This window comes from Pituophis catenifer, unplaced genomic scaffold (genome assembly GCF_029215685.1).
Source record: "Pituophis catenifer annectens isolate HBS135680 unplaced genomic scaffold, rPitCat1.0.hap2 SCAF_13, whole genome shotgun sequence".
In the NCBI taxonomy this organism is placed as follows: domain Eukaryota; kingdom Metazoa; phylum Chordata; class Lepidosauria; order Squamata; family Colubridae; genus Pituophis; species Pituophis catenifer.
Window position 1 is genome coordinate 8,067,583 of NW_027256893.1, and position 23,868 is coordinate 8,091,450.

The 23,868-nt window shown below is 40.8% G+C and overlaps 1 protein-coding gene across 1 annotated transcript in view; it reads right to left on the reverse strand.

Annotated features, from left to right (window-relative positions):
• The window catches only part of PLCG2 (phospholipase C gamma 2), a 106,056-nt gene that overhangs the window by 69,925 nt on the left and 12,263 nt on the right, over positions 1–23,868 (reverse strand). The window contains exon 2 of the mRNA XM_070952877.1: positions 16,386–16,618. Coding sequence (XP_070808978.1) covers positions 16,386–16,581 — 196 coding nt within the window. The 5' untranslated portion in view covers positions 16,582–16,618. The remainder of the gene's footprint in view (positions 1–16,385; positions 16,619–23,868) is intronic.

The following is a 23,868-nucleotide window of genomic DNA, read 5'->3' on the forward strand; positions in this document are numbered from 1 at the left end:
ACCAACTGAAACAAAGGAGGTTTGATTCCATATTTTCAGAAAATACAAATATTGTAAAATACAATACAAAAGAAAGCTTTTCTCCCGCCCCCCCCCCCAACTCTTTCCATCAGTTCACAAAATACAGGCATAAAACAGGATGCAAATACAGACAATGGGATTTTATTTTGGTTTTGGGGTTGTTGTTTTTTTTTTGAAAGTCAACATGACCAGTATTTTCACGAACCAGCCTTGGATATGGAAAAAATGTTAAAAGCCATTGTTTCCTTTGCAAATTTTCTCTCACCGACCCCAAACAGTGAAAACAATAGCTTAATCCTTGTTTCACCTTGCTTGGGATTGAGTTTCATGTAGCTGAAAACACAGCTGACAATTTAGCACATCAATCTGAAGAAGAAAAAAAACTTTTCCAGTTATGAGTATCAGCTTCGTTATTTTTACATGCCTTGCTTACTGCAAGTGGAGGCTAAAGCATATGAAGGATGGTTGCGGGAACTGGGTATGTCTACTCCAGTGATGGCTAACCTTTTTGCCATCGTGTGCCAAAAGCGGGGGGAGTGCGGGGGGGGGGTCGCACTCATGTGTGCCCACACCCATAATTCAGTGCACCCCACTCCCCCTGCGCAGGCACGCGTGACACCCCTGCACTCCCCCCGCTTTTGGCACGCGATGGCACGGTGGGCCCAGTAGGCCCGTTTATCGCCCTCCCCAGGTGTCAGAGGCTTACTTAGAGCCTGGGGAGGGTGAAAACAGCCTTCCCCATCCCCCCGGAGGCCTCCGGTGGCCGGAAATGGCCTGTTTACCGACTTCCGGTGGGACTGGAAGGCCCATTCTTCGCTCTCCCCAGCCTCCAGAGCCTTTCTAGGAACCTGGGGAGGGTGAAAATTTATTAATGGAACTTGCCCTTCCCCCCCCCACCCCCGGAGGGCCTCCAGAGGCCGGAAATAGCCTTCTAGTGGGCCCGGAAGGCCTGAAAATCAGCTGAGCTAGGGCAACACTCGCGTGCCCACGATATGGCTCTGTGTGCCACCTGTGGCAGGTGTGCCATAGGTTCACCATCACGGGTCTAATGGAAAGAAGGACCAGGGGAGACAGGATAGCGGTGATTCAATATTTGAGAGGCTGCCACAGAGAGGAGGGAGTCAAGCTATTCTCCAAAGCACCTGAAGGCAGGACAAGAAGCAATGGATGGAAACTAACCAAGGAGAGATCCAAGCTAGAACTAAGGAGAAATTTCCTGACAGTCAGAACAAGTGAATCAGTGGAGCGACTTGCCTCCAAAACTTGTGGATTTCTTAATAGCTAAACTGCATCTTTATAAATATTAGGCTTCTATAACCATCCTGAGAATAAGAACTGGAAAACAGGTAATGAGCAACACAAATGTAAAACACACAAGATACTCAGTGTTGTTGGTGAACAGCTGTGATGTGCTGATTTCTAGTCCTAGTGCCATTTCCCTCTCTCCGTCCTTCAAAATGATCCAGGAGAAACAGTTGTGCAAGGGGCTTTAGCAAATTTCAATTTAAGCCACTGAGCAAAATCGGATGTTATATTCAGAGTTCTGCAGGTTAAGCATCGGACATTACACCGAAAGTTAAAAGTATATCAGATTTTAAAAAGGATAAGGAAGTGCTGGTAAGGTTCACAATATCTTCATTCCATCAATGCATCATCTCTACTCTGGTTCTCAAATTCTTGGGGCTTCAGGTGATAGAGCAGGAAAAATGGCATTTCTCACTCGCTTTTCTTAGTTTAGTTTTAGCTTAGCAGCTTTAGTTTTCAAAGCTCAGACCCCACAACTTTTTTTCCCTATATGACTGTTGCAGTTTTGTGTTTGAAGGTATGAATCTGCCGTTATTTTCTCTTTTCTGGTTCTCTGCCCATTTATGCAGATGTAAATACAGATCAATTTCCATTTTATTTTTCTTGTTATGGATATATTCCATCTATAATTTGCATTTGAACTTTTCTTCTCTTACCTCCCCTTCACTTCCCTTTTTCTTCCTTCTTTCTCCCTCCCTCCCTCCTTTTCCTTTCTTCCTTCTCCTCACTCCTTCCTTCCTGCTCCCTCCCTTCCTCCCTTTTCCTTCCTTCCTTCCTTCCTTTTCTTCCTTCTCTCTCCTCTCTCTCTCCTTCTTTCCCTATCCTCCCTCCCTTTTCTCCTTCCTTCCTTCCTTCCTTCCTTCCTTCCTTCCTTCCTTCCAATGACCTATGAAATAAAAGCAAGAAAAAGATCTACAATTCATATATGATGAAGAATTTAGAGGTGTTATGCACACTGCATGAAAAAAGACTGCTGAAAAGTGTATATTTTATTCTGTCACTCTTTCCTTTTCCTCCTCTGATTTTCAACAGGTTAAGCTTCTTCCCCAGAGGATAGCCTCTAAATCGGGCAGGTGCACAATTGGTAAAAATAGGCAGTCAGATGATGGTGGAAGAGCACTTGTGACTTCCTCCGTCATGCCGTCCAATTATGCAAATGTTCACCTCTGTTTCCAGATAGGTGAAAGTTAACCAATTTTAGTTTTTCACTTGGGTGTAGGAGAGAAAATTAAAAGGGTCGGTCACAAGTCGGCATGAGATTTTTCTCCATAAAGAACACAGTAAGATTTACCAAAATGGAAGTAGCTGAAGAGCCTTGATAGTACAGTGGTCTACGCACCCTGTTATTAACACAGCTGCCTGCAATTTACTGCTGGTTCGAATCTCTCCAAGGCTCAAGGTTGACTCAGCCTTCCATCCTTTCTAAGGTAGGTGAAATGAGGACCCAGATTGTGGGGGCAATAAGCTGACTTTGTATAAATATACAAAAGTATGAAGGCTATTGCTTAACGCATTGTAAGCCGCCCTGAGTCTCCGGAGAAGGGCGGCATATGAATCAAATTTAAAAAAAAAAAAAGATATTGTGGCAATTAATGGAAGTTAAAGGAGGAGTTGGGTATGTCTAGTTCAGGGGTGTCCAACTCAAGGCTCGGGGGCCAGAGCCGGCCCACAGGGTGCTTATCTCTGGCCCCCGGGGCCACCCTGGAAATATTGAAGGATCGGCCCGTGATGCCTCTGCCAGTGAAAACTGAGCTCGGGAGGGCCACGGGAAGCCTTCCCGAGCTCCGTTTTCACTGGCAGAGGGTTGCAGGAGGCCGAGCTCAGGAGCCCGTTCTCACTGGCAAAGCGCTTGGGCCACCACAGGCACCCCCAACATGAGTGATGTCGAGCTGGCCACGCCCACCCTGGCCATGCCCACACCGTCCCCCTGGGGTCAAACACAACCTTGATGTGGCCCTCAATGAAATCAAGTTTGACATCTCTGGACTAGTCTGATGAAAAGGAGGACTAGGTTTGGCATGATAGCAGTGCTCCAATATCTCACGGGCTGCCACAAAGAAGAGGGGTCAACCTATTCTCCAAAGCATCTGAAGGCAGGACAAGAAGCAACAGATGGAAACTAAATCAAAGAGAGAAGCAACCTAGAACTGCAAAAATTGCAGACTACAGGAAACAGAAGCACTACTCAGGTGACCCTGAGGACACTGATAAACCTCCAAGGGCTTCAACGACCTTCTAAAAGGATGCAGATTTCTTGCTGTCTGCAAGAAAAATAAATCCTTCCATTCCCTACGATCTCTGCCAGAGCTGAAGAAGCTTCTTGGATGAGAAGTTGCCTCCTGAAAACAAAAGCACCTTTTTTTTTTTTTTTAATTTGATTTATATGCCGCCCTTCTCCGGAGACTCAGGGCGGCTTACAGTGCGTTAAGCAATAGCCTTCATACTTTTGTATATTTATACAAAGTCAGCTTATTGCCCCCACAATCTGGGTCCTCATTTCACCTACCTTTGAAAGGATGGAAGGCTGAGTCAACCTTGAGCCTGGTGAGATTTGAACTTGCAGTAATTGCAGACAGCTGATGTTAATAACAGTGCTTTAGTCTGCTGCACTACCTTTGGGACAACCATGACCTGGATGACTGAGAATCTCTACGGACTTTAACTTGCTAGAACTAAGGAGACATTTCCTGACAGTGAGAACAATTAACCAGTAGAATAACTTGCCTCCAGATGTTGTGAGAACAGCAAATACTGAGTTACGTCTGCGGGCCACTGCAGGGCTGCCGTGTGGAAAAAAGAGGAAATGGATGTTTTGTGCTATATTAGCACAATAACTTTTGCAGAGGGACGGACTATATTTAAACTTTAAACCATCCGAAGAGCACCCAGTAAAGTATGCAGCTGGAGCAACAGCTGTTTGCGTGGCTTATTTCCAAAGAGATATACCCCCCAAAAAATACCAAAAAAACCCCAAGATGGGTGGGGACACTCTGCCTGCCCCCACCCCTCCCTGGGTCAGGAAGTGTAGCTTTAAGCAATGAATGACACTGCAGACAAGAACAACTGAAAGAAGGGGGGAAAATGGCAGCCTGCCTTTTAAGAACAGGAAAAGCTGCGATTCTCTTCGAAAATGGCTTTTAGAACAAGATGTATTTTTAAGCAGATACGGAGGATCCCGGACGATCCTCTGGAGATACGGAGGATCGCGGATCTGGGCACCTTCCGTCGCGCGCTTAAGACTTTTTTATTTCATCAAGCTGGCCTGGCCTAAATCCTCTCCCCTTTTTAAATGTAAATTTTAATTTGTTTTAAATTATGGGGTATTTTAAATTCAGCCAAATTATTTAATTTGTTTTTATTTGTTTTTAAATTTTTGTATTTATGTGTTTTTATCTTGTGGCTGTTCACCGCCCTGAGTCCTTCGGGGGAAGGGCGGTATAGAAATTTAATAAAATAAAATAAAAATAAAATAAAATAAATAAGCCTGTTCGGGTGCGTAAAAACGCAGCGTCGTCGTAGGATACAGATTCTCGCACCTTGGCGGGCTTGCTAGCCCATCGAACCCGAAGTTACAACTCTTAAGCGTGCAAGAGAGATAAAATGACATTTGCAGAGCTGCAGCTTCTCACCAAAGAGGAAGTGTCCGTGAATCTAATAAGGGGTAGGTTTGCTCCGTCATGAATCACCCAGGAAGGCAGAAGTGACAGTTCAGTGATAGTGGAGGAAAGTCAACAGCTTTCTCCCGCTCGGGAACCAGCAATTGGAGAGAGGATCTGAAATGGCACCTTGCTATGGTTTTAGTGCAGAAGGTGGGCTTCACATACGCAGCGCTGGAAATGTGAGCGCACCATCCGCACATGCGTGCGGCGTCACAAAACACGGCAATTTGCTCTCACGCGCCATCCATGCACGCGTGCGCCATCCGCATATGGATGCGGCGTCACAAAACACCGCAATATAGGACGGGATTGCGCGCGGGCGGGCGGGCAGACCCAACCAAGTCGCTACTACCAGTTCGCCCAAACTGGTCTGAACCGGCTTAATCTCACCTCTGTTTTAGTGCGAACCTGCCTCCTTGAGGAGAGGCAAGAAGCACCAAAGCTTGCCTTCTGCTAAAAGCCCTGGCGTAGACTTTACAACAAGTCAATCAATCAGAACAGAGCTGGAAAGGATCTTGGAGGACTTTTGGTCCAGCCCCACTTCTCAAATAGGAGACCCTATACCATTTCAGACAAGTGACTGTTCTTAAAAACCTCCAGTGATGAAGCCCCTACAACTTCTGAAGGCCAGCTGTTCCACTGGTTAATTGTCCTCACTGCTAGGAAGCTTCTCCTTAATTCCAGGTTGCTTCTCTCTTTGATTAGTTTCCACCCATTGCTTCTTGTCCTGCCCTCAGGGGCTTTGGAGGACAGCTTGACTCCCTCTTCTTTGTGGCAGCCCCTGAGATATCGGAACACTGCTATCATGTCACCCTTCGTCCTTCTTTTCATTAAACTAAGGTAAAATGTAAAGGTTCCCCTCGCACATATGTGCTAGTCGTTCCCGACTCTAGGGGGCGGTACTCATCTCCGTTTCAAAGCCGAAGAGCCAGCGCTGTCCGAAGACGTCTCCGAGGTCGTGTGGCCGGCATGACTCAACGCCAAAGGCACATGGAACGTTATTAACTTCCCACCAAAGGTGGTCCCTATTTTTCTGCTTGCATTTTTTTTTTACGTGCTTTCGAACTGCTAGGTTGGCAGAAGTTGGGACAAGTAATGGGAGCTCACCCCGTTACCCAGCACTAGGGATTTGAACCACTGAACTGCCAACCTTTCGATCAACAAGTTCAGCATCTTAGCCATTGAGCCACCGCATCCCTTTCATCTAGTTTCATCAAACTAGACATACCCAATTCCAGCAACCGTTCTTCGTAAGTTTTCACCTCCAGTCCCCTCATCATCTTTGTTGCTCTTCTCTGCACTCTTTCTAGAGTCTCCACATCTTTTTTACATCGTGAATAATAGGGTTATTATTTGCTATAATAATTATTCCCTATAATAACAACCCTATTATGGAAGGTCTTCTAGTCCAAAATCACTGCTTGAGGAGGAGACCTTATCATTCCCAACAAATGGCTGTCCAGTCTCTTCATGAAAACTTCCAGTGTTGGAGCACTTCCAGAGGCAAGACGTTCCATTGATTAACTGTTCTCACTGTCAGGAAATTTCTCCTTAGTTCTAAATTGGATCTTCCTTTAAAGATCTTCTTGACTTGCCCTGAGGGTACTTTGGAGAATAAATCAATCCCCTCTTCTCTGTGAGAGCCGCTCAAGTATTAGAAGACAGTGGCTAAGGCGCTGAACTTGTCGATCGAAAGGTTGACAGTTTAACGGTTCAAATCCCTAGTGCCGCATAACTGGGTGAGCTCCCGTTACTTGTCCCAGCTTCTGCCAACCTAGCAGATCGAAAGCACGTAAAAAATGCAAGGAGAAAAATAGGGAGCACCTTTGATGGGAAGGTAACAGCGTTCCATGCGCCTTTGGCGTTGAGTCATGCCGGCTACATGACCACGGAGACATCTTCGGACAGCGCTGGCTCTTCGGTTTTGAAATGGAGATGAGTACCGCCCCCTAGAGTTGGGAACAACTGGCACATTATGTGCGAGGGGAACCTTTACCTTTACCTTATCATGTCACTCCTAGTCCTTCTATCGTTCGACTAGACATTCCCAGTTCTCTCAATTATTCCTCATAGGCTTTCGCCTCCAGACGCCTAATCATCTTTGTTGCTCTTCTCTGCACTCTTTCCAGGGTCTCAATTCAGGCTCTGGGCAAGTGGCATGCATTTAAAATGGTTGCGGCATCCCAGGGTCCTATGGTCGCCATTTAAGGCCTTCCCAGCTGGCTTCCAACAACCAGAAGTCAACAAAGTCAGATTACAAGCAAGGTCTGCACCATCTTCCAATGGTAGAGAAGATGGGGGAGAATAGCCAAATATCCTGCCTTACTAGAGGATGTCCACCACTTTCTCTTTCTCTCAGCTGCCAAGAGATCAGTAAAACATGGAACACTTTGAAGCAATAATTCCAGTGTTAAATAATTTGGTGAAGTGTCCACCATGGCCATCATGTGACAGGGTATATGAAACTTGAGGGATTGCTTTTTTCCCCATGCTATTTTGCATGGAGTACAGCAGCCTAGAGCAGGGCAAACAATCCAATTTAGTTACTATTTCTCCAATATTGCTAAAAGTCCGTAGAGATTCTCAGTCATCCAGGTCATCGTTGTCCCAAAGGTGCTTTTTCAAGAGGCAACTGGACTTTCTTGTTGAAGGAGCTTCTTGGATGAGAAGCAAAACGTCTTCAAAAGAAAAAAAACAAAAAACAAAGAAGTCCAGTTGCCTCCTGAAAGAGCACCTTTGGGATTTCTCCAATATATTCCATTTTAAAGACTATTCAAGAAAAGCTTTCACAATTTCACAAGGTCCCCCTCTTTGTTAGTATAATGAATAAGAAGAGATTCTTCTCATTCCTACTTCCACATCCTGACTCTTGGTTATCTCAGCAGGCTTTAACTGGTTCAGAACTGTCCACATGTTGTCCTATGCCAGTGACCTAACAGCTGTGGCTTCTATGAGTATGTAATTTTGGCTTCCTTTGCTCGCCTTTGATCTTCCCTTTCATGTTTAAAGAAAGGCTCTCTTCTTTCCTTCAGATCCAGCGATACCTGGATCTGGACAGGATCTCTTGCTCCCAAGGTTGCTACTTGGGTATTTTGCCATGCCATTTTCTTCTGTTGTCAAAAGGGATGGGTTTATAGAAATTACTGGAGGACTTCCACTTGTCATCTTTACTCACTGGTGATACAAACGTTTACTCAATAGAACTACAGGGGTCTGTGACTTGGCGGTGAGAGTAAAGTCATTCCTTGCATCGACAAGTCCCTAAGTAGGTAATATTGGATATGTATTAGTGGCATAATCACAGACATTTGAGAAAAGAGCAATGGAGGAGAATATCTGTAGCTCAGAGATGAGCTATGGAGTCCTTTGGTGCTCTCTGAGTGTGGTGCTTTTCTTGTAGACATTTCATTATCCAGCTAAGTAACATTCTCAGTGCTGGCGAGTGTGGGGATTAATATCAGCCAATCAAGTGGAAACCAAAACCCTAATCAAGGAACTACCAAGGAGAAAATCATACTCCCACCAACACTGATAGGGCAATCTACTATATATAAACAGAGAACAAACCCCACTCCCTACTACCACTGATGAAGTTATCTAGTCGGGTAATGAAACATCTTGCCATCAAACAACCAAGCTCAGAGAGCACCAAGGATTCTACCAGGAAAGCAGTAAAGGGAGTTCCCACATGCTCAGATACCTGTCCTCAGAGGTGTGCAAAAAGGTGTCAAAAGCATTTCTTGTGCAAAACCTGGTGCACACCCAACAAGTCTTTCAAAGGAACATCCTACCTCCCTTATCTGAATTTTCATCTGTCTCACATCTTCAGTGTTAACAATAATATAAATTAGCCATGACATGGCATAACCTTAAGATTGCCTGATAATTCTGCATTTCAAAGTGCTCTGTTACAATCAAGCTCCAATAATAACCCGACACCAGATTCAACAAAAATGCTTACACGGGTGTGTGTGTGTGTGTGTGTGTGTGTGTGTGTAAAATGAGACTGTAAAAATAAAAGTTAGACTCAGAAATTCTGAGCAAATTTATAAGCAGTTTAGATGCAAGTGCTTGCATCTAAGACAAAGAGGAAAAGGAATAATATACAACTTTAATTCAGTAAGCCGTAATATTTTTGAGATGCTGGAAAGCAGTAAAATCAGTGGTAAGGGTTCCTCCCAGTTCGGCCGAGCCGGTAGCGGTGACGATATGATGTCACCGAACCGGTTCTCTTTGTTTGGGAGCTGGCCCCTCCTGCCCCCACGCCCCCCTGCGTTATTCTTACCTTTTATTTGGGCCCACCCCCAATCTATTGCTGCCTCCCGGGTCCCAGCTGATTGGCTAGAAGGAAAAAAACTGTTTAAACTCTTGCCGCGGGGCTTCAAAAGGCCACCCTACAGCTGATCAGTGTTAAAAGGCAGTGTGGTGGTAGACCGGTGCCTCCAAAAACAAATGAGTAGACTGGTGCCTCCAAAAACAAATGAGTAGACCGGTGCCTCCAAAAACAAATGAGTAGACCGGTGCCTCCAAAAACAAATGGGTAGACCGATGCATCCAAAAACAAATGGGTAGACCTGTACAGCTCTGCAAGCAATTAAAAGCCTGGTAGACCAGTACCTCTGCTAAATCCTAAAGAATTGTCACATGACCATCACAAAACAAACATCAATTCAGTCCCATGACTGACTCTGAAAGTTGCTACATCGGTGGATTATTTTCCTATTTCTTTTATCATTCTCTATTCGTATCTATATCTATATTTACATATTTACATATTTGTATATAGAACATTATAATTCACTCTTTGCTTAATTTTATACATTCCTATTAAGTAGTCAATAATCATTTTTATTTTCCTGTTTTTCCCCCCAGCCAGCTGTACCATCTTTGCCACACTAAATAGTAATCAGTATCGTCTTTCTCTTGTAGTTCTCTTGATGTTTGTTTGTTTTGTATGTTGTCTTAATGTATTTGTTTTTGTTAGTATATTTTTTTATCAATAATTTTTTTTTAAAAAAAAGAATTGTCACATGACCATCAAGCCACACCCACAAAATAAGCCACACCCACAGAACCGGTAATAAAAAAATTTAGAACCCACCCCTGAGTAAAATGTATTCTTAACTATCCTTAGAGGAAACCAAGCAGCATCTTTTAAAACCAAAGAATAATTCACCATCAACGTTTTCTTTTATGTTGCAAAATTCAGGATTCTAGGCACAAGTCCTGCGGTATGTTCAGAACGGATCACCCACAAAAGCTGTTTGTCATAAACAGTTTTATGAACTATATAACAAACAAGTTACATTTTGGATTGGATTAAAAAAAGACAAGCCAAAATTTGCAGTGAACCAGTTAATAGTCTGCTTTGAAGGGGGGGGGGGGGAGGCCATGATCCAACTCTATATTTGTGGCAGGAAGGCAAAAAAACCCGCAAACTGGAATGGTAGATGTTTTTGCACATTTTTCGAAATGCTGGGGCATGGGACATCAGCCCCTGAAAGAGATCAAACATCTAAAAGAATGCCCACACTGCAATGCTATGCCCCGTTCCTTGGGAGTAAGAACCAATTAGTTCAATTGGCTATGAAGTAGTTTATTTCAATAGATGATTACACTGGGATTAACAGTGGAATAAAAGAAAAGGTTAAAGATTATGTAAAAAGAAAACATATTATTTATTTATTATTTATTTATTTATTTATTTATCATATTTTTATACCGCCCTACTCCCGGAGGACTCAGGGCGGTAACAGCCAAGATAAAAATACAAAGAACATACAAAAGTTAAAAACTTTTAAAAACAGATTAAATAATTTGGGCTCAAAAAATTTAAGACATCCAATTTATCTAAAAACATTTAAAACCCAGTTTAAAAGGGAGAGTTAGGCCAGACCAGCCTGTTGAAATAAAAATGTTTTTAGGGCACGGCGGAAGATGCGTAAATCTTGGATCCTCCGTATCTCCAGGGGGAGCTCATTCCAGATGGCAGGTGCCCCCACAGAGAAGGCTCTCCCCCTGGGGGCCGCCAGTCAACATTGTTTGGCCGACGGCACATTAATGGCATATTAATGGACATAATGAATCAATTTTTATTAAGATGTTGGAAGGTATTATTTGAGAAAATCAATAGCTATAATAATTGGGATATTGTTTAGATATGTATAACAATAGTAATAATTTGGACATTTTTTACTTAAGCAAAAAAGAAAAGAAAACTGAAACAATATATGATTATGATTTACAAACAAAAATTACTTAATTGGTGTTATATAAATGGTATGGGTAAATACAGTAGATAGAATTTAGGGAAATAATCAGGAAATTGTATTAAACAGCATTATTTGAATTAAGAACTATGTCTAAATGTCAAATGTTAAATTGCTATATTTTTAAGATTAGAGATAAGATTTAAATTTGATAAATGTATTATGAGTTATTAATTGAATTAAGATTTTAGGTGGGTTAATAGAAGGGTAATTGTTTTGATTAAGTAAATATGAGTAAACTCTTTCGAAAATGGTATTACTTGAATATGTGATTTAAGATTGAGAAATAAGTGTTATGGCAAAATAGAATATATACAATTTTGTTAAAGATGACAAAAAATTGAACAAATTGATGACCAGACCAAAGCTCTGTTCCGAAAAGATGTAATTTGTATGTTTGGAGAAAAAAATAAAAAAAACACTTTTTGCAAAAAAAAAAAAAAGGTAGTTTATTTCAATCAAAGATTATATCATGCAGAAAAATCAGGTTACAAAAATTTTTTTTAAAAAAAGGACAAGAACATCAACCAGCAGGAAGCAATGGTCCAAACTGAACGTGTCTTGTTCTAATAAATTATAACACAGTCTTATAATATGTCGAAGAGCTTTAAGGTAATGCTCTAAGGTAATGCTTTAAGGTAATGCTCTTAAGTAAAGTTGGCAACTCTTACGATTTGGACTTGTGAACATCCAGAATCGGCTGGAGAATTCTGGGAGCTGAAGTCCACACCTCCTAAAGTTATCAATTTAAGAATAATTAAATTAGGAGGAGTGTTGCATTCAATAGAAGGCCCATAAAACCTAAACAAGATTTTGTATCTATTTAAGTTTAATTATTTTACACACGTACAAAGCAAGAACAGAATTTTACACATGTTTTATATGTTGCACCTCCTTGCTGTGTTATAAAACTCTCTTTCTTTTTTTCTACTGTTCAAAGGTGTGTTGAATTTTTTATTAGGTCTACGTGTGATTTTTTTTCCCCAACAGGCAGTTTCATTCTGATTTGTACAGTGTATGATTTGCAACATGCTGCTTTCACTATGAAAACTGCAAATTTTTCAACCACAAAGCTTACTGTAATTAGTTTAAGCTTTTACTCCTGATGATTTGAAGTTACCTAATTGTAAGTCAACAATTCTAAATAGAATTACGCTGATAAATAACGTGGGATAAAAATGTAAAACCACATAAGTTTCCCACAAGCATTATACAAAAACTCACAACAATAAAAGTAAAAAATACATTTCCAAATCTGCAATAAAAATGTTTTTTTTTATTTTTGCCACAGAAGATAATATTTTTAATGCAATATATTTAATGTAATATAATATGTAAAGAAGCTGGGGCAAGTAACGGGAGCTCACTCCGTTACACGGCGCTAGGGATTCGAACCGCCGAACTGCCAACCTTTCTGATCGAAAGCTCAGCATCTTAGCCACTGAGCCACCGCATCCCCTTTACCTTTTCATTGTAAGTCAACAATTCCGAATAGAATTACACTGATAAATAACGTGGGATAAAAATGTAAAACCCCATACTTTCCCATAAGCATTATACAAAAACTCACAACAATAAAAGTAAAAAATACATTTCCAAATCAGCAATAAAAATGTTTTTTTTTATTTTTGCCACAGAAGATAATATTTTTAATGTTATATATATATATATATATACATACTATATATACTATATATACACATGCTAGCTTCAAGACCGCTATTTTTAAAGAATGAATGTAAGCCCAATTGCAGAGGGAATTTCGTTCTTACTAATACTTTAACACTTTTTTAAAAAAGTTATTTTAAACTGCAGTCATGCATGAAACCAAGATAATTCTACCTTTCTGCGTGCTGATGAAAAAAATCTGGTTCAATTTGAAATGCACTCTTTGAGACCCGCTTAAATTCCAGTCCGCTTGAATCAAAAAGAAATGTATTCATTTGGAAATGGTAACACTGGTAGAGGTGGTCCTCGGGTTACGACGGCAATCGAGACTAGAACTGCCATCGCTAAGCGAGTCTTAAAAGTGCAAAGCCCTGAGGACCACATTGCTTAGTGACAATAATCCCAGCAGTCTTGGTTGCCGTCATAACCCCAAGATGCACTGGTTATGAAGGGGGACATGGCAGGAGACCCAGTAAAGGAGCGGATGGGGGGGCTGTGGAAGGACGGAGGAGGCTCTGTGCAGGTTGCATGTGGTTTAGGATAGCCTGAGGAAAGACAGTGCAAGTACAGGAAGGCCAGGCGATGTTGGGCATGGTGCCACGCAAACATGGACAGGCTAGTAAGTGGATAGCAGAGCGCGAACACAGAAGAATGAGAGGATCTGACCAGATCCGCTCCTGACCTTGCCTGCAGGCTTCCCCACTGACTTTCCTTGTCGGAAGCCAGCAAGGAAATTCGCAAATGGCGATCTTGTAACCACGGCTCTCTGTGATGCCATAATCACAAGCTTGACATCCGAGTGCCCGGTTTATGGTCATGTGATCGCAGGGAGGCTGCAATGGCCAAAACTTCAAGGATCGGTCACATGTTCCTTTTTTCAGTATCGCTGTAATTTTGACTAGCCATAGCAACAGCACGTAGACTTATACACCGCTTCACAGTGCTTTTACAGCCCTCTCTAAGTGGTTTACAGAGTCAGCAACTTGCCCCCAACAATCTGGGTCCTCATTTTACCCACCTCGGAAGGATGGAAGGCTGAGTCAACCTTGAGCCTGGCGAGGTTCGAACTGCCAAACTGCAGGCAGCCGGCAGTCAACAGCAGTAGCCTACAGGACGGCACTCTAACCACTGCACCACCATGGATAAACTTCTTGTTCCTAACCACCGCGTCTCCACAGCTCAAGAATGGCCACTGAATGGATCTAAGCCAAGGACTACCCATAAAACTTAATTCTTTAGCTACTATTTTAAAAAACACCACTATTAAAGGACAAAATTTGTAGCTCAGGGTTGAAATGAGGAATCTTTGGTGCTCTCTGAGCTTGGTTGTTTTCTTGCAGGCGTTTTGTTGCCACACTAGGTAATATCATCAGTGTTACCAGATACAGTGTTATTGACAATGTTACCTAGTTTGAGTAATAAAATGGCTGCAAGAAAACAACCAAGCTCAGGGCCCTTCATAAAAACACACTGGATATAACTTCTAGTCTCCAATTAACATGCTTTTATGCTATGGTGGCAGGTCAAAAATTGAATGGGATGGATGGATGGATGGACGGACGGACAGACGGATAAGCAAACGAGCAACATATAAATGTCATCTGATTTTGAAGCATTTGTACAAACATGATGAATATCTTATCAACGTGACTATATTCTGATCTTATCTTGAGATATTAACAACTGCGCTAGTAATTGTGAAAAGGGAAGTTCCTTCCAGTTCATGTAGTAGATCGACCAAGATGCGCATGCTAAATTATGTTTTACATGTACAGCCACTGATTAATAACTATTTTCACCAATTAAAGGAAGCTTTAACATCATAGGCTTTTCTTTATGGAGATTAACTATGTGTGCTGCATCAATTGCCAAAACTATAAACGGATAACTTTATTTGGTACACCTTACTACTACATACCATATTTTTCAGAGTATAAGACGCACCTACCTTTTTTGGTGAGGAAAAGAAGAAAAAGAAATCTCCCTCTGCCTCCCAGCAATTTTGCCTCGTTGCAGCAAACAGCCTGCTTTACTTTCAGTTTCATTTTCAGCACAGCTTGATTAGCACACGGGAAAAAAAATCTGCTCCAGCAATTTACCTCTTTGCAGCAAGCAGCAGAGCCCTGTGCAAATCAGCTGAGAGCAAATCAGCTGAGACCAATCAACTTGTGCTAATTAGGCTGTGCTGAAGCTGAAAGGAGCTGTTTTTTCTTGCTGTTTGCTTGCAAGGAGGTAACGGCTGCAAGGCAGAGGCCAAAGGGTGGGGACCAGTGGGTGGGTGGGGCTACATTCGGTGTATAAGACGCACCTAAATTTTCACCCCCTTTTGGGGGGGGGGGAAAGGTGCATCTTATACTCCGAAAAATACGGTAACTATGACGTGATGCAATAGCTGAGCTGCACCAGTGCATTAAGCTATTATTTTTTCATCGCACATGTGTTATCTCATTAACATGACCAGACTTTATTTCAGTTTATTATTTATTAGGGTTGCACAACATTTTTCAATTTGATTCAGGAGAGGTGCTCTGGAATTTACAGAAGCACGGACACAGAATTTCTTTGGGTGTCATTAAAGCCACCAATGCACAGCAGTGTCAATTCTGGAAACAGATGTACAATAAAAGATCTATTCTTGGGGGGGGGAAATTCATTTTCTTGCTACCTGCAGCCTCTATGCTAAAGAACAGGTAGATTAGGAGCATCTAATGTAAGTTCTCGATTTAAAACTACTTGTTTAGGGACTCTTCAACGTTACAACAGCACTGAAAAGAAGTGACTCACAACTTGATTCTTGTGCTTAAAACCAACGTAGCATCCTCACAGTTACAGGATCAAAATCCAAGTAACTTGGCAACGGGCATGTATTTAAAATATACTTGTACATTGCAAATACATGCCAGTTGTATTTGCACCATCCTGGTGTCACATGATTGTTATTTGGGACCTTCCCAGCCAGCTTCCAAAAAGTAAAGTCAATGGGAGAAGCCGGATTCATTTACCGACTGCATGATTCATTTAACAACTCTGGCAAAAAAAAAAAGATTGTAAAATTGGGCATGGCTCACTTAACAATCGCCTTAACAACGGAAATTCTGCTCTCGATTGCTGTCCTAAATCAAGGACTACCTGTAGTTAACATCTATTGTCTTCTCATCCTTTCCAAGAATGCTTGCAAGTGATCTATAGGTGATGACCAGGCTGAGCCCGAAGGAGGGGTCAAACGCATCATCAGTCATGAGTCCCTTTGCACCCACAAGTCCAGCCCACCTTGAATTCCTTTGACTCTTATCAACCGCCCATTTGCTTTGGTTGTTAGTAGTTCAGGTTCTTATAGAGAATAAATAAATAAAAGCAATAAATCTTTATGCTTATTTGAACTGCCCAGATTTTCAGATTTCTCCCGGCGCCTGACACGATCAATTGCAATATTTACAGTGATGCCGTGAAGGCAGATACTCACAAAATCCTTCTATCTTGTCCGCTGTTTTGCTCCAAGCCACCTGCCTGGTTTCCATAATAACCTGAATTGTTCTCCTCTCTGGATTGCTTTTCTTGAGGCTGTACACAGTCATCACCGTCCCCAGTTCCAAGGTCCTTTTGATTTGACTCTTCTCGTACTCCGGGAGCTGTCCATACTCAACGCTTTGGCTGAACATTTTCGGGTTGTAGAGAGCAAATCAGATCTTCAGAAGGCTGGAAGGGAAGCAGGGAGGAAGATGTATTATTTTAAACCTGGCCCTCCTCTTATGTTACAAATGGTTTTTGCTGTTAGTTTCCTCTTAAAAGACAAAAGAATTTCAAGAAGTGAAACTTAGGCTCTCCGTGAACCAATAGCTTGTGAGGTCAAGGTTACAGAGTTCTCCACTGGTCCCTGACTTCTGTAACACAAAGGTTTTATCCAAATTCAGTGATACAGAAAACAAAAACATGCCAACACCTTGCTGTCATAGAAGCAGAAGTGAGCAAACTACTAGCTAACATAAAACAATTCTAATGCTGATTAACAATGTCTAGGGCAGTGATGGCTAACCGTTTCCAGACCGAGTGCTGAAAGCACATGTACACCCGAACCCCCAAAATGCAATACGTGCGCAGTCCATGCATGTGCCCCTCCCCCTACGCATCCACGCACAGCCCCCTGCACGCCCCCCGCACATGCACGCATGGCCCTCCGCATGGCAGAGACCCAAAGACCAGCTGGCTGGCAGGAGGCATGCGCACATGTACAGTGGAGCTCAACTGGGGCAACGACTCGCATGCCATCAGAGAGGGTGCTGTGTGCCACCTCTGGACACCATCACGGGTCTAGGGTGAAACAGAAGAAGCCTGGTTATCGACAACCAGCTGAACGTGAGCCAGTAGTGTGAGAGAGCTGCTAAAAGAGCCAACACAATCCAGGAATAAATCTGAAGAAGCACGGTATCAAAAACAAAGTTCTAATTTTTCTCTATTCTGTGTTTGGGGGGTGGGGGGTGCAATGGCTCAGCAGTTAAAGGATGCTAAGCTTATTCAGCTGGCAGCCCGGGTTCAATATCCGAGCGCTCTGCGACGGGGCGAGCTCCCGTTACTTGCTCCAGCTCCTGAACATCTAGCAGTTCAAAAGCATGCAAATGTGAGCAGATAAATAGGTACCACTTTGGTGGGAAGATAACAGGGTTCCGTGCACCATGGCATATAGGCATGCCAGCCCCTTGACCACAGAAGTGTCTTCGGACAATATTAGCTTCCCATGACTAAGAAACAGAGATGTGTATGACCCCCTAAAGTTGGACTTGACTGGACAGGGAAAATCTTTACCTTTACTTTGTGCTGATGAGACTAAAAGTGGACAATTGTGGACCATGGTGGCACAGTGGTTAGAATGCAGTACTGCAGGCTACTTGCAATTTGGCAGATTGAATCTCACCAGGCTCAAGGTTGACTCAGCTTTCCATCCTTCTGAGGTGGAAAGGATGAGGACCCAGATTGTTGGGGACAATAGGCTGACTCTGTAAACTGCTTAGAGAGGGCTGTAAGGCCCTGTGAAGCGGTATATAAGTCTAAGTCTAAGTGCTATTGCTATTGCCCTTCCTTCCTTCCTTCCTTCCTTCCTTCCTTCCTTCCTTCCTTCCTTCCTTCCTTCTTCCACCCACCCACCAATGATGCACAGTGGTTAGAATGCAGTATTGCAGGCTAATTCTGCTGACTATCAGCAGTTCAGTCTTGACCAGCTCAAGGTTGACTCAGCCTTCCATCCTTCCGAGGTCAGTAAAACGAGGACCCTGATTGTTGGGGGCAATAGGCTGACTCTGTAAAACTGCTTAAAGCACTGTGACGCAGTATACAAGTCTAAATGCGATTCCTATTGCTATTCTGGCACTTTATTTCCGAAAGGCTATCTTGACAGAGTAGAACAGGCCAACAAAAATGATTTGTGAGATTTTAGACATGCATTATGAGGACTTGGAACCTGAGATGTTCAATCTGAGAGAAGATTCAGAGTGGTGGGAAGACATAGTATTAATGTTCATCTACATAAAAGGTGTAAATAGAGATTAGACTCTTCTCCATTGCTCCCACAAAAACTGGGAGAAAAAATAACAGGTGTTAAGCTATAGATACCTAAATTCATTTCACTTTAAAGAACAATTCTTGCTAGTTTGATCTATCCACATACAACAGTCAGTCTGTGGAGGTTGTGGGGTCTCCATCTCTGGAGAATGTTAAGAAGTCTGGACAGTCACCCCCTCAACGATCAGTAAAATGATTTTCCTAATCTTTTCAGAAGATGGATCATCTTTGTGGTTCTATCCAACCCCATAATTCCACAATTCTAATTTATGAATAAAGGATAGAAATGCCTCTCATTCATTAATTAGTAATGAAAGATAATCACTGTCCATAATGTTTTAGGTCCTGCCTCTCACTCACCGTCATCCTCATTCTAGATCAGGAGAGGTATCCAACCTTGGCAACTTTAAGACCCGTGGACTTCAACTCCCAGAATTCCCCACAGGTCATGGCTGACTGGGGAATTTTAGAAGTTGTAGACCACAGGTATTAAAAGTTGCCAAGGTTGGATACCTCTCTTGATCTAGAGCAGGGTGGATAAAAATCAATGATTTTTTTAAAAAAATCAAAAAAAGATCAGATTTTTTTGATTTAAATTGGATTTTTTTTTATTTAAATTGGATTTTTTTGATTTTTATCGAATTTATTTTAATAAAAAACTTTTGGGGTGAAAATCTATCGTAAGATAGTTTTCTATTTAAGATACATAAATAATTTAGTTTATTCAGCATGAAATGGAGCCTTAGTTATGTAGTATGAGGCTGTATATTCTGCAACATGGGGACTATCGGTGAGTCAACGGTGGGTCAAAGGAGTAGCAGAGATGACAGTTGCTCTTTAAAAATTATGATTTAAATCGAGTTGATTTAAATCAAGCCTTTTTACTGGTGATTTAAATCATGATTTAAATTGTGATTTAAATCAGCTCGATTTAAATCTAATCCACCCTGATCTAGAGTAAAAGTGATGGGGTGCTTTTTCAAACTGTAATATTAGATTTGGTACAACACTGTCAAGTTTGGCTCTTTCCCCTTGCAAAATAATGATGAGGTTGAACCTTAAGGATCAATGAAGATGTCATTTCCTAAAATGCAACAGATTTCTTATAACTTACGAGAGGTCTACTAGCCATCCTTGAGCAGTGTTCTGACCTAGGCTCTCTTAAAAAGCAGGAAGCAGAGTCTTGGTCCCGGCAAAAACCCCTTTTATTTACACGACTGTGAATTCCTTTCATTCATAGTCAGCAAGACCTGTCCAAACAGTTTTTCAAAGGAATATTTATCAACACAGACCTTATCTCGCTTGGAAAGCTGCCGAGTAACTAGTTTCCAAACGCAGTGCAAGGTAAAACTTGGCACAGAGTCACGGATAGATCTTCCCACTCTTGAAACGACCAAACGACTGAATTGTTTCCTGCAAAAGACCCCTCCCTGTTTGCTCCTCTTTTGTTTCCTATGGGAGGGGCCAATCACCTCCAAGGTGTGGCTTTACTCCTAAATCGACCCTACTTTCTTAGTTATTCTTGTCTTCTGGTAGCTCTGCGCATGCACACACTGGGAACAGGCTCCAGCTGTTCCTCTGCCTCACTGCTGTGTAGCTCCCTCTCTGCCTCCAACACAGAGTCTTTGTCCAAGCTTTCCCCAGCCCCCAGGACTGGCCCATATTCCCCCCCAACCTCCTCACTGTCCGACTTTGCTGCTAACTCTGCTGGCCACCGGCGGGCCACAACAAGCAGATGCCTATGCAAAAAATATGCTTTGGCTCCAAATTCACTGCCCTAAAATGGGCCATGGCTTATGCTTGGTTACTTCCATCTACTCTTCAACTACTTGTATTCCAGCCCTTCTCTCAAAACTTGTAGCCTCGTTTCTTCAGAAAGCCATGAAGGTATCTGTGTACTGCACTGTGGCTTGGAAGAGAATATTCAGCCTTTGAGTGTATACTTTATCATACCCATTTCCTTATTTCCAGGCACCAGCAAGGCTACCGGCTATGTTAGCCAGAAGTCCTTCATTCAAGTCCAGCAGATTCCAAGAATGAAAGAGGTCCCTCAACCTTGCAGGGCTTTGAAGAAAACCCAAACCAACAGTATGTTCAGACCACAAAAACACCAATCAAGTGTACGCCCAGCAATATGAGTCAGACTAAATAAAAATTTGAGACAGACCCAGGGTTGTCATAGAAGCCAATAAAACTTGAGCCATCGCAGACGAAGTCAACCTCAGCAAAAATTCAGAGATCTCCTAAAGTCGCAGCATGGAGCCGCAAGATTATATAGGTTGCATTTTGCCCTGGAAGGACAAAACTGATGTGGTGTCAGACGCGAGAGACGAGGTATACCCATGAAGGTCCGATTAAATTGATTTATTGCTACTTATGCCTATGCACTGGATTCTTCTCAGCTAAGAGTTAGCTTGGAGTTAGATAAAGGTTCATGGAATTCAAGGGAAGTTGGACTTCGCTTGCTTCTGACTATGTAAGGATTCTAGGCTGATCCCTCTTTTAACTCCTCCCCCAGGATCTGCCACTCCTTCTCCTACAGGTGAATGGTGACAAGTGGATTTATTTGCCTTTCCAAAAGGAAGCCCTTTTTTTCCAATTATACTGCTTTCTTTTAGGGTCATTTCTGAGCAGAAGTAGAGTTTTTTTAAAAATGCATTTTTTTAAAAAAAGAATAATACTGCGGGTAAAATTCTACAAATTAAAACTGCACTGAAATATAACCCAAAAGTAAAATAAGACTAAGATATGTAGCAAACCCTAAACTTTTAACATGTTAAATTAATATAAATCACCTCCATATATCATATTTTCATTGAATCATTTAATAACAGTGCATTAAATGGTGCATTAAAACTGTCTATTCCTCTAAATTATGAAATGTATACCTAAGAAAAATGCATTGCCATTTTTTTTTTTTTGAATCAGAGAAGGAAAAAGTCTTTTATAAAACAAATAAATTGTACATCACTTGAATTCAGCTTTTGTTATCTGGATTAGTACAGTAGCATTTTCCCCCCAACCTGTCGTATTTCTCTTGGTTATACCCCAGGCTCAAACAAACACAATATTCTCCAATACAATATATATTCTAGCTTTCAATTAATTGTGTATTATATTTCAATGAAGCAAAAAAGTTTACTGTATCTTTCTACAGTAACAAGTTTTGGGAAATACACAAAACAAATTTTTGTTGCTTTTGTTTTGAGATAAAAAACCCCACAGAGTGTTACCCTGTTTTCCGCAAAATAAGACATCCCCTGATAATAAGTCCAACCGGGCTTTTGAGGACATGGCAATAAGGCCAAGCATTTATTTCAGGGTTCAAACAAAATATAAGACAGGGTCTTATTTTCAGGGAAACACAGTACATGGATTTGTAAACAACTTTCACAGAACTAATTCACAAAGTCAATGGATATTCTACATTATCAGACTGCTCTATAAATTCTAGGGTTTGTCTATATTCAAACTGATATAGTTTTGAATAAGACCCTTTAAAAAAATCACTACGTTTGCCCACGTTGTCCGGAAATAATGATAAATTGACTATATCTACAGATTACTGCTATATAGTGTGCAGATAGCCAGAATATTCATGCAGCATATTCCACTCCTAAAGTTAATCATTGCCTTATATACACACACATGCCTCTTTTAGTTATCTTAATAAAGTTTGAGAGAAAATGTACTTAGCTCATCAAGATAAGAGGAATAATTAGGAAAAGAAAAATGTATCAAGTTTTTACAAGTTCTGCTTTCCGCAGCAGCGTTTAAAATTATCAGCAAAGTCCAAACTAAGTGTGAGGGCAGAGAAAATAAATCTTCATTTAATTTTCGCAAATAGCAGTGGGATACCATGGGGGTATTTAATCTTTCCTTTTACATGCCTCGATCCAACAAAATCTCTAATTAATTGCTAATTAGCAATGAATATACTTTTTTTTTGAACTGAGGAAATGGCATCTCAAGGTAATAAAGACTGCAATTTTTAAAAGCACAGAGAAAGAGTCTATATCCTGATGATGAATGTGTAGTTGCTAAAAGGTATAAATTTTTGTTGAAATTTTGAAAGAGAGGAAGAACAGGTTAAAGAACGTATGATAAAGTAGGCTAAGAATTTTGGTTATAATATAAAGATAAGTCAATTGGAAAATACATGGCTGAAAGGCCTAAAATTTATTGTGTTATGATCTTAAAGAAAATTTCTACAAAATAATATATCATTGGTTTTTGATGCTAGAGGGACCATCTAGATTCTAGAATGTATAAAGGCATTCAGAATAGATGTTGTAAATGTACAATTTATCATGCTTGGCAGACATGTAAAAAAGTTTTAAAAATTGATTCAAGTACATGCTTTGATACAGAGGATTTTATATATATTTTTTTTAATCTTTTATTTGTTTTATTTATATAACATTCAATTTTCATCAAACTGTGTGTGGTCTGGGTACAGTTATTTTTAAACAATCATAATACACATATTTATTGTGGTATTCATCACTATAATATTGGTAATATAATAATATAATATGATAACGTTAATACTTAACATCATCTTCTTTAAAACTTTGACATTTCCTCCTTTTATATCTCCTCCTTTTTAACTTCTGTTTCTATTGTCTAGCCATTGATAAAATATGTCCCATATCAAAAAATATTCAGTTTCTTCTTTATCCTTAATAATAAGCATTAGTCTAACCATTTCAACACATTCTAATATTCTGATATTCCATCTGAGGGAAATGTGATTAAGAAAATATTAGAATGTGCAGGATTTGGCATATTAATATTCAATTCAAGCTGGAACTTTTCCTTTTAAGGCTGATGGAAATACAATTAGAAAAAGCCATTGAAGATTATTTCAACAACTGATTACTGCAACAAGATTATTAAATGCAGAGTTAGATTCAACACTATCCACTATGGAGGAATGGTTTGTGACATTGACAGATCTTGCTGAGATGGATAAACATTTTTGATTGGATTTCTATTTGTTAGTAAAACTTTACAACCCTTTAGTTGTAAAACTTTACAAACCTTTGAATGTTGCAAGTCATTTGATTTATATTCTACACTCTGCACATTCTTCAAGCAAACTGCTTTCAATAATTACTAATTAATTTGCGTAAAAGATCATATTTTTAAAAAATAGAAGAAGACATAAACAGGAAAATGATATGCTTCAGAGGATGAGCTAAACACACCAAACCAGAATCGTTAATTTGGAGCTTAATTTATACATCACTTAATCTGGGAGATTAAAGTAAACCCAGAAGATTAAAGTATTGTAAATCTAAAAGATTAGGAATTTGTTTTCAGAAGCAGTTGTATTAAGTGAAATACAAAATATGTTTCATATTTCATTATGCTATTGTAAAGCTTAAAAA